Source organism: Galendromus occidentalis, unplaced genomic scaffold, assembly GCF_000255335.2.
Source record: "Galendromus occidentalis unplaced genomic scaffold, Mocc_1.1 scf7180000077440, whole genome shotgun sequence".
NCBI classification, from domain to species: domain Eukaryota; kingdom Metazoa; phylum Arthropoda; class Arachnida; order Mesostigmata; family Phytoseiidae; genus Galendromus; species Galendromus occidentalis.
In genome coordinates this window covers 635,937-647,774 of record NW_003805428.1, presented here as the reverse complement: position 1 = coordinate 647,774, position 11,838 = coordinate 635,937, and the positions used below count along the sequence as shown (strand labels likewise).

Genomic DNA, 11,838 nt, shown 5'->3' with positions numbered 1-11,838 from the left:
GAGCCAACTTTCCGGAGCGATCTCCCGCAATCCCGGTTACGTGCCTGCTAATCTTCTCTCCTTTTTTGGGGGTGCACCCGCATGGAGAAGCCTGGTGGATGGAAACCGCCCGTACTTGGAAGGGCTCGCACGAATCCAGGTCCCCGCGAGGGGAGCTATCAGAATAGTTTGGCGCTCCAGAAGACGATGCGTACGTTGAGACAGTAAGGGAATTCGGTGACGATGGCCACGGAAGACCATCCCGGTCATGCGTTGCCTCACCATCCCAGAGAGCTGCCCGCCAGTCGCAAGCCCGTGCGAGATCTTCATGGAAGCCGGGACATTGGCGGCGATTCCTTCGGACGTCGAATACGCTAGATGGACTCGTCGCGCTCTTGGGCTCGGACATTCGCGGTTTCTCTCCTGGAAATGCGAGTCCTCCATGATGGCTTGTGGCTTTCATCGATCGGAATATGTAATATTTCTATTTCTATATTCCATGATAGGAATGGGAATTTTGAGGCGATTCCCTCCATCCTATAACCGAAACCTTGCACTACTCCTGAGATCAGCCCGTTAACTAAATGACGCAGCTGGCAAAAGGTTCTTAGAACAAGGAAAAGGGGCGAGCAATGGCAGGCGAAACCCCTTACAATTAGCGGGATCCTTCCTCTCCGGGACGAGCTAGGTCCTGCTCAAGCAATTCCATGACGCCAGCCAGACGCGCTGAGCAGTCGATCTCATTGTTGTTTTGATGATGTGCATTGTCTTCGCCAACCAACGATGCCATTGCCCATCAGTTCTCAATGTTCCTCCTTAGTTCGGCGGGAATTCGGAGAACTCGGAGACAAACTTCCGCCAAATTGATCCTCATCAGCTTATGAATCACAGTTTCGAATGACAAGTTTTCCGGCAGTCGGAAAGATTCGTTCCCCCTACCGTCAAGAACTTGCGCTCGCATGCGCAGGCAAACATCTGGACTTCAAGCGTGGACGTCGGCGTATTAATTTCTTTTTCAGGAGCGTCATGGGAGTCATCAATGATTGCTGGAATGCCCTTCCGATTGCGACGTGGATGAGAGCACCGATTCGCTTGCTCCTCCGGTTGAGTGCGCTGAATGACAAAAGCACGCGCTCGTAAGGGATCTCATTCATCAGGGCTCAGTATCACCGGACAGAGTGATCATCGATCAATCTCAAAATTGTTTTGTTCGAATCCGAATGCCTTGCCCAGACGAAATCCGATCGGATAGCTTATTTGCAATTATGAATCTTCACAACTTTCTCCGGGAGAATGCAATATTATACCATCGATCGAAGAATAATTCCTGCGATTTTGTCTCCCCAGCTGACGGGACCTCCAACGGAAGCTTCCCACGAAGGAGAAGCGCTTCAGGGAGGTCCTCCCCTGGAATACCTGAGTACAAATTGCGAAGAGGAAAGGGACAACTTCTTGTTCAAAACCAGCTTTAATCAATCGCTCAGTCGACCGATTCACAGATATCATCATCATCATTATCAGCATCAACATCATCATCCTCGTTCTACCCAACGCGATCCGAATTATCCACTTAAGGAGCAGCTTTGATTTGCCGATTGGGCTCGAAATCGGTCATCGTGGTGGTTGTCATGTGGTGATGGTGGTCGTGGTAATGGTGGTAATCGTGAAATCTGTGTGACTTCCTTCTCCTACAAGTTCGTCGTCTCCATCTATTTTTCTCCCTCCATCGTCTTCTGCAGCTCAACAAAGCTAACGAAAAGAGGCGAACCAAGACTTCAATCGTATGTGAGCAACGCTACGCGGCTAGGCCGGTGGAACTTGTTCTATATTGACGAGGATCATTTTCATTTACATTGATTTACATCGTTGAATGGTTCCACCTCCGACACGAAATGGATTGTTCATGTTTTCTCTACAAGTTTACGCTACTCTGTGTGTATGCGTGTGTGCCCTTCTTCGAGAACGAATGCGACGTCTCAACGGGACGGTTCCGGCGTGCACGCGTCGATCCGACCGGTCGACCGTTCGTTCCTTCGTCAGTCGACGCCTAGCAATCGACGTACCGATCGACGCACAGATGGGCCGGTCAACCGGGCGACTTTGGCGAAGTTTCTTAGCGGAAACCGAACAAACGCTGCGGATTCGCCCCCGTCGATTTCCAGGCGGCGGAAACGGCCGAGTACAGTCACAGACAGACGAACAGAGAGACAGATAGAGGACCCTTGCACTCATTGCTGACTCGCAGAAATCGTTCCGATTTATTTTATTTTTCTCGTTTCTCAATCTAAGAAGAATTTTGAGCTTCAACCAATGCGACACCGACGAACAGAAATGAACACACGATTCACACGGACACCGCTTCAGATACCGCCAAAGATTTTTCCTTTTTCTGCCTACACGCTGGAACGCTTTACATCATCTCCACCTTCATCTTCCTCGTCGTCATCATCATCATCTTAATCATCATCGGAACTACAGCTAGTCCATTTCGTTAGAGACCTAGTATCCTGGCTCCCACAATCATCCAAGAACCATTTGCAGAAGAAACTTATGAGACCTATTCTTTCCTGGTTCTCGGATTCATTAGAGAGCGATCAGCTTTTTGAAATCCTCGGGAACCCGTATTGTTGGGCTTCGCAGGATAGCAAACTTTACCGCGCTCGAGTCCCGAACTCGTTTCATGTCTTCCTTCTCTTCTCTCTTACACTCTCAGCAAAATGCCGGCCGGCGGTCCCCCAGTCTTCGTTACGATTGTGTGTACCATTTGAAGGACTACGGGACGATACGGGAGAAGAAAAATAAACCTTTGCGGAAAGGAGGAAAATAGAGCGAATTTGGTTGTTTGCGTCTATTTGATCACACTCGCACCTGGTCATCAAGTTGCATCTCTCGACGCGAAGCGACAAACGCGTTTCGGACTCTGCTCATTTCTGTATCGATAAGAAGAGAGTTCCCGTCGAGGAGGCATTTGGTGATGCTAACAACCCTGAACACTACTACATATGCGCGCCTATACCGCTGTTGTGGTGTCAACGACGGTAATCGTTGTCATTGTTGTTGCTGTGGATGTTGTTGCGACTGCTGATGCAGCAGTTTGCTGTGGCGGTTTTTTTTGTCGGTCTGTCGACATCTGTGGCTCGATGATAATTCATTAACGTAATGTTCCAAACTAGGTTTCTATGCTCTCTCCAGTTTCTTCCGAACAATCTCTCGAGCGAGAGAACTTATCCGCAATGCTTGATCCTAGGTGTCTACCTGTCCGTTGGTTGGTCTGTTTGCATTCTTGTTAAGCGCATGGTCTATTTGCTTAGATGCTCACTCGCTTGTCTGTCTGTCTTTTCGTTCCCGTTGATCTCTGTAACGGTATGACAGGACCTGATCCGGGTGTCAGTTTGTTTGAATGTATGTATGTGTGTATGGATATTTGTGGGTAGGTAGGTAGGTATGTTTGTATTCGTGCGTGTGTGTATGCATGATGGATGTCTGCACGGTGAATGTATGTCTGATGGATGTGTGTATATTTGTTTATCTGTCTCTTTGACTGATTGTTTGTCAACGTTCGTCCGATCTGCACAAAAAACCTAACCAAAGCGGAATCACAGGTGCGGTATACATTCGCAGCTCTGTATACAATGCATAACGACTGGCATTCTAACTGGCTGGACTCAAGGAAGACAGTGTCATCATCATCGTTATCGTAATCTTCGTCGTCGTCGTCACCATTATCGTCGCCGTTGTCATCGTCCTAGATTCTTTAAAAATTGCGTTCTCTTCCGTCCTCTTCTCGCATGCATGCATTCTTTGTTCCATGCACATTCTCTGAGCACACGCACCCTCATGCAAATATACACAAATGCGCTATCCGAGAGACCCGGACCCGGAGGGGATTCATCCGTCCGCCTCAAGTCCGCCGAATCGCTCGGCAGTACATCTCGACGGGTCGAGAATCCGGAAGGTCGGAGTTTCCTTTCAGCACAAATCAGTCACTCCGTCAAGCAATGAACCAATCCTTCAGTCCTCCGAAAATGTCACCGTCGCTAACCCCATAAGTGAGGTCAAACCCTCCGCAGCTGGATCGGAGCGATCCAATCGGCGGAGAGATCCATCGGTGGACAGACAGACCCATTCACTCTTCATCGCGTCCACCGATCCTTTCTAAGACTTATTGATTGATTAATTGATTGGTTGATTCTTCGATCGATTCATCGAGCATAAAATGCACTAGTTGATCCATCGCTAGACCAGTCAATCAATCAATCAGTCAATCAATCAATCAACCAGCAGATCAGTCAGGAAATCATTCAGCCCGCCAGCCAGTCAGTCAGTCAGTCACCCCCACTTGCAGTCAGCTGATCGATACGAAACGTCAGAAAACTAGCATTTCCTCGATTTCCCCTTGCCTCTACAACCGATTCGGTATTGTCGCTCCCACAAGTGATTGTTTGTCATGGACCAGCATTCCGGCTCGCTCCGAGTGAATTAATTCGGACGAGCGATTTCGTCTCCCGCTCAATCGAACACTTTTTTGGCGTTTTGTTTCTGCTTCTACGAGACTTGTCTCTTTGACAAGAGACTTGACATTGGCTTCAAAAAACGGAAGTCGTCAGAACTAGGAGAATGGAACCGACCATGATGGGTTTGCTTGGTTTTCTGATGCGGCTGCTGCTGTTTCTTGTTTTTCATGTGTGTGATCTGTCTTTCGTTTTCCTTCTGGCTTTTCGTACACTAATCGATGGTGTGTGATACAGGAGTTTTTGGGTTGTCTGGCCAACACTTCGATAGACGTGTTCACTTGTGAGCCTGTGCGCCCTGACCCCCAGATGGACCGCCCGCATTCGAAGCACCATTCGCTGTCGAGTTTACCGACGGATACTGGTTCGAAGACTGGTTACCGGTTGCCGACGAAAAAGCCTGAATCACAACGATGTCCAATGTTACTGCTGTAGGTGATATTGCAGTTACAATGTGTTCGCTCGTCAAGATTCTTCGGGAGGATTTCTTGAGATAGGTATTGCCGATAGGAATTATGGTGGATCTTTGCCGAAAAAGGCTATCGTAGAACTCGGGCCTGTACCTGTTGCTGAGCCGATTCCGTCTGCGGGTCGCCGCCTACACCGGAGTCGACAGAGGAGCCTCCGACGTCGGTGCCGTTCGTCGTAGAGCCTTGCATCGAAGGCAACATGGCGGCCGCTGCGGCCATGTATTGCCCTGCAACAGATAGAGAGAGCGTTTTAACGTATGCGAGCCGCCGACTGCTATCGAGACTCCCTCCGACGGCTTCCCTTAGGCCGGCCGGAGCATGAGCGGGCAGCCGATTCCATAATTATCATCCGCTCGAACGTCTGTGATAGATGAGGTCTTTTCGATGACGAACACCAAACTTGTTCGTTCTGTCGAAAGGGGCCCCTTGTCATTGAGCGCCACGCTGACTCGTCTACGTCGTTCGTGGCTCGAATACTTCCAAGCGCAGGCTCGGCCGGCTCGCTGGCCGCGCACTCGTCCGTCCGACGTCGGTGTCGTCAACGGAACCGCTATCCGTGTCAATAACCTCGAGAGTCGACCTTAACCGACACATTGACACGCACTTGATGGAGGCAAACCGCCCGCCGCCTACCCGCCGCCACGCAGCCTGCCCGAGAGCCTTCCGCTCTGCCGACAGTCGGGCGTCGCATCATTACGATGATGTGATTTAAGGATCGGATCAATCGGCTCGCTTTCGCGCCAATTTCCGCTTGTGCCCAACCACGGCCGGAGCTGGCGGATCACCGCCACGGCGGGTAGGGGTCCCGGAAAAAAACGTGAGGATGCGTTCCTGAACTCACCAGCGGCAGCGTTGTAGTGCTGAACGAGATGATGTCCGGCGGCACCTGCGTGAGGGCTTCCAATCTGTAACTGTTGCATTTGCTGAGCCAACTGAGCGGGTCCTAGAGCACCAACATGAGCGTACAACGTTGCCCCGTCAATCGCAGCCGTGGGTCCGAAGCCGGCGTGTGGATGACCGGGCCCGTGAGGACCGTGAGGCCCGGAGTGAGGCCCTGAATGGATGATGTATTGTGCCGGAGCGGGAGGCTGTTGCTGTCCTGCCATGTAGGCACTCAAGAGTGCCGGGTCACCTGGGAGAGCAAGCGCATAACGTTTTGAACTTAATTCTGACACGCTGCCAGCTATGTCGAACTGACGGTACGCCGCCGTATCGATGTCGCGTCCGCTGAGCTACGGCACCCTTACGTACCATAAATTCCATTTGCTTGCATCGCGTACTGGAGTGCTCCTCCAAGTTGCAGTGTGCCGCCACTGAGCTGAGGATGGGGGGCGCCGTAGGCAGCCCGCCCTTGAGACACGTGGAAACCAGCTGGCACAATGCCGATCGGCGAGTGCTGGGACACCATGCCATCGGCTCCATACAGGGCATTGGCATCATCAGCACCACGATGGCCCCACTGTCTGCCGTGGCCCCCGTGCTCGCCCTGCTGCCCGGAAGCTGCGCCATTGTGATGGCCCATGTGGTGCGAATGATGTCCACCGGTTGATCCTTTGAGATCATGATGTCCAGGACCACTGCCATTGTGCTGGCCACCATGATGACCCAAGTGGCCGCCATGGTGACCCATCGGTCCGCCGTGTCCTCCGTATCCGTGCATTACGTGCTGTTGAAGTCTAAAATGGTAGAAGAGCGATCGATCGATCGGTGAGACGTTCATAGAGCCAGGGGGTCTTGTGATCTCTTCAATTCTTCCGAAACAAATTCCACACTGATTAAGAGGGCCAAGACGAACCTTTTCTTGTTGGCCCCGTCCGCGAACTTGACGAGAAGACCCTCCGAGCAACCGGAAAGCTTTTTGCCGTGAAACAGATGGATGATGTGCTCACACTTTTCCTTACTCTCCATCCGTGCAAAACCCACGCCGCGGCTCTGCATATTAACATCGCGAAGAATACGCGTTGAAACTACACTGCCATGCACCGAGAGCAGAGTCTCGAGATCCGGTTCGCTCATGTGCGCGGGCAGGTTTGCTATGTACAGATTGGTTGGATCCGGTTCGATCTGACTGTTCGGACTCTGTGAGGGAGACACCTGTTGGGGAACGAGGCCCGTTAGAGCATCTGCCCTGAACATCATCGGTGGCAGGGACCGCCGCGACTCCTCCATCGGCGGAAGCTCATACCCGCCGGGACGGGGTGCTAGACCGCAAACTTACCTTGGCCATCTGTGCTTGGACGCCCTGGGCAACTAAAGCCTTCACGGCGCTCTCGGCTTCAGAAGCTGTGTTGAAGTCGACAAAACCATATCCCCTGCACTTCTGTGTATCTTTGTTCAATATGGCTTTTGTTGATATTATCGTGCCATACCTTCAAGGAAAAAATGGAGGAATGACTTACTGCAATCGTTCGATTGGCGTTACGGACAAAAGTACAGGATGCGGCATCAAACTGCGAATAATAATAAGTGGACATAATTGCCGAACTTACTGGGTACACAGATTATAAAGGTCTCGGTCAGTCGTGTTCTCGGTGAGACCTTTGATGTAAAGGTTGGTTTTGGAAAGTTCCGAAAGATGGCCGCCCATGCTTCCGTGGCCGTGTCCAGCGTGAGAAGACATTTCATGACCGCCGCCACCGCCTCCTCCTCCTCCTCCTCCTCCTCCGTGTCCGTGAGGAACTTGTAGAGTGACGGGATGTCCGTAGATCTGAGGCATCGTTTGTGGATAACGAACTTGAGGAGACGAGTTCTGGTAGTAATAGTAGTGCGCGCCGCCCGGTGCCGTGATCAGTCCCGAGGCTGCTTGACCGATTTCTTTCGAAGGACTCCCGTTCAGATAGGCGCCTCCATTCAGAAGATTCTGGCTATTCGTTATCTGGAAGTTGGGATAACACATACGTAAGGAAGGAATAGGGCAACTCGGGCTCATGCGAAATCTTTTGGACAATGACATTCTCCCCCTACTTTCGGGGTGCTCGTGACTCCGAATATCCGCCGCTCGGCGGATGAGCGAATAGATGAGAACCCCCGGTGAAATCATGCCCCGTCGTCGCGGAAGTGTCGAACCCAAAGAAGCACATGTTCAATTGTGAAGTGCAGAATAGCTTTCTCATGAGCGGGCTCAGCTCGCAGCCGCCAGCCCGCTCGGAAATGCGCTCGAGCCAGACTGATTGTCTCTCATGGCGGCAATCCTTACGTCTGATGAAATAATTCGCGGTCGGATGGATCAGCAAGTCGATTGATTGACTCTTGTTTAGACAAGCACGGTGGTGGTCGTGGCGGCTTTTTCGGTGAGTTACGGTATAGAGCATTAGTCGGGGCGGCAAGTTGACCATGCTCTACGATAATGGCATTCACAACTTCTACGTACCGATAAACCACTGGCTGTGTTTACGCTTCCACCACCGCCGCCGCTTTGAGAACGACCATGAGATGAGGCGATTTGAGCCCAGCGTTGAGGAAAATTTCGAGCTTCTTCAGCGCTCGGTGTGAGGGCGGACATTTTCGCTGCTCTGAAACACCAGCTCATGAAGCAACATTCTCCGGATGCACCGCAACGCCGAGTTTTCGAGAGTTGCAAGATCGTTAAGTTCAATGGAAAACAGAATATTCCAGCAGAAATTCGGATTCGCGGAGGCGATTCGCCTCTCTTTACGGCGTCCTGCATTGTTCGCGCCTTGAACTCCCCGCGTTCAGCAGGATACGGCGTCGACAGGGCTCAATCGAGACTGTCCGTATGAATCGAACTCTGGCGTTCCGATCAGCCCGCGGATCGAGGGGCAATTCGACATTTTTCGGAATCATTCCATCCAGCCCTCGCGCAAAAGTTCTGCGTGGAGCTTGTTCCCAGGTTCGCAGAATGATACTCGAATCTGTCGTTCCCTGCTGGAACAAAAATTCATTGACGCCGAATTCAGGCGCGCGCATGAGATGACATCTTCTGCGACGCTTCCCCGCTCCCCGTCGAAATAGGAAGGAGGTTGAAGCTCTATTTCGCGAGATGCGCGCGAACGTTTCCGGACCCGGTGCAACCACGGTAACTTTCCACCGGGGTGGTCCCAAGCCAATATTTGTGGATACGCGGATTGATGGGTTCCGTTACGAAACTTTCGTATCACGCACAGCGTCGGATTTCGACTTGGGAAGGACTGGCCCGCCACGAGGTAAGTGGAAAACTTCATGTTCGCGGCGTGGGTTGATGGGATACTCCAGAGCTCGGGAACATCATGTCTGGATCTCGTGAAGAATCTTGGAATGTGGGAGGATCGAGGCTCGAACCCGGTCTGCATAGAATTGGCGATGATCTCATGGAGTGAACAACCTCCGCTGTAAGTGGGCAGAACCGCTAATTTCCGTACGGATGAGCGGAAGAACCTCCGAGTTTTCCATGTTCGGAAATTTCTGTAATTTACCTCCAAATACGTCATAGAGCGGGGTCCTCTCCGGATATTGAGGTTAGTGACCGCCCGATTCGAGAAGGAATCTTCCGGATCGGACTCTCCGTAGGCGCTATCACCCCTCCACGAGAAATAATATGTGATTAAGGAGTAGAATTTGAAATAGATATCCGATTGAACCTAATTCGAATGATTCCCCCATCCTAACGCTGCTCCGTATCATGGGGGGCTGCATTCCTAGTCTCAGCCCGTTCGAGAACTAAAATCCGATCAACGAGCTCCTCACAGAGTATACGCATCAATCGCATCCCTCCATTCGTACTGATCCAAATGAACATTAATCGAAATCCGGCACGGTGGAAATCGCTCGGTGGCGGTAACAGCCATTCAAATCCGTCGCAGTCCGAGGCACCGAGTCCCAACGACTCGGAAGTTTCTCCAATTAACGGCCGCGTCAAGTAACACCTTCATGATATATTCGGTCGGCGTTGTCGCAGTTGTCGTCGTCGTTGTGGACGTTGTTGTCGTTGTCGTTCATCTTCAGCCATCGACTGATGGCAAAGCATCTCGACCAACACACTGAACAGGGCGGCCCGCCACTGACAAGCAACGAGAGTTGGAAACAAAATAATCTCTCCTAGCGATAGGGTTTGCCGCGAATCGAACAGCTCTGTCGGTGCGAATCGGACGGAGCGCTTGCGGTAACTTAGTCGCGGGCCGATCGAAGCGCGAAAAGAAACTCGGCGAATCAGGCGTCACCGATCACAATAGACGTACACAACAGGAGACACTCCGATACCACCATCACCAACACCACTACAAGCACAACAACATTCTCAACGGCAATGATCGATTCGAGCTCTTCGAGTGATCCTCATTCCTTGCATCGTTCCGATGCCGAGTCTCCGTCTACGGGATCCGCTCGACTCAGAGTCCAGAATAGACGACTAATGTTACGCCGCGGGAACGGACTCACCTGCAGAAGTGGTCTCCCAAGTCGTCAGTCAGAGCGCCGCAACTGGGTCCATCTTGCTTGATGCGTATATCGTCTACGGTGGGACCGGCCTTCCACCTCTACGGTCGCGTCGGCTCCACTGTGATTATTCTCACTCGACACGGTCTTTAACGAAAATTTCGGAAGACACGAACCGCACGTACTTCCAAAACGCGTGATAGGCCAACTTTTGAAAATCTTCGGGGCCTAACTACTAGCTCGCAAATATACACAAAGTAGCGTCCCTTTCAGGGAGCGGTCGACGAATGGTGGCGCATTTCAAGATGGCGGTCACAGCTGATTCATGGAACGCACCCTCTCTTTCTCCTCCGTTGGTGCAGTCCGCTCGCTCGCTCTACGGATCGTTCGCCCGCTACATCCTTTGCCCGCCAGCCGGTCCGTCAATCGGCAACCGAATTCTACGCTCTCGATTACTACTGCCACTGAACGATTTTCTTATCTGTCCTCCATTCGGACTCTCGAGGGGTCTCTACAGAGGATTCGTGCCCGTCGGGCTACCTGCACACGACGCGCAGCGGAAGCGACGGCGAACTATTCCTCCGCAGCTTCGCTCGGTAGACCTCTATCGTTGTTCCGGTCGCCGGCGGAACGAGGCGGGGAAATAATTATATTAACTCGATTGCGTTGGGAAACTAACTCGATTGCGTTATTTTGCCGGTGGAATCGGATGCATTGACACAACGGTCACCTGATTATCAAGCCCTGCGGTCTAAGCCCGGTGAAGAGATTTCCCTTCTCCGTCCTGGATGTCGCTCGCGAGAAATTCTCACGTATCGATGGAAATGGCCATCGAAGGAAGGTTTTGATCGAAAAACAGCTGTCGCATGTGGAGCGAAACACTGTTGGTGACATCTCCACTGCGAAATTCTGAGCTGCTTTCGCTGTACTTGGGGTTGGAAAAGATTTTATTGCCAGCTCTTTAACATGAACATCTACATCGAATTATCGGCTGACGTCGAAATGAAGCTCCCATTGTTCGCCCAATAAGTGAGTCACGTTCGCCGACTCTCCGAGAGGAAGGAACGAGTTCTCTTCCTAGATCGGTACCTGATCAACAGATACGGACGAGAATATTTTAGCGCCGTTACTCTCGCATGTTACTGGCCCACTCGTTCGTCGCACCATCTCTCGACTTTCCTTGGCTGCGGCAGGCATTGAGGCCCAGGGTGGCCGAACTTCTCTACGGAGACCGATCGGAGGCAGCGGCGGTGGCGGCGGCGGCGGCAGTCGGGAGGGAGGGTGACGGAGAGAAGCTTCACAACCATCTCACCGCTACCTTGTGGGCTCTCCTTCGTTTGTGGAAAAAAGACGTTTTTCTTACGCTCCTTGTCTACGGAAATCGGCGGCATAGGGTCGAACGCGCCATCTCTGACAGTGAGACATGGAGCGCGGCGGACTTCGACGGGGAATTCTTATTCGTCCCGGACAGTGCGGACCGGACCGGGCATCGGAACGCGCAGCTGATG

General features: G+C 52.0%; 1 protein-coding gene across 1 annotated transcript; it reads right to left on the bottom strand.

The window, feature by feature from the left end:
* Positions 1-4,767: 4,767 nt before the first annotated feature.
* shep (RNA binding motif single stranded interacting protein alan shepard) lies at positions 4,768-7,856 on the bottom strand. Its single transcript, XM_029111429.1, has 7 exons — positions 7,450-7,856; positions 7,179-7,329; positions 6,756-7,054; positions 6,212-6,636; positions 5,778-6,092; positions 5,048-5,187; positions 4,768-4,890 (listed from the first exon to the last, which is right to left on the bottom strand). The coding sequence occupies exons 1-7, from the start codon at positions 7,854-7,856 to the stop codon at positions 4,768-4,770; spliced, it is 1,860 nt and encodes a 619-aa protein (XP_028967262.1).
* Positions 7,857-11,838: the final 3,982 nt, after the last annotated feature.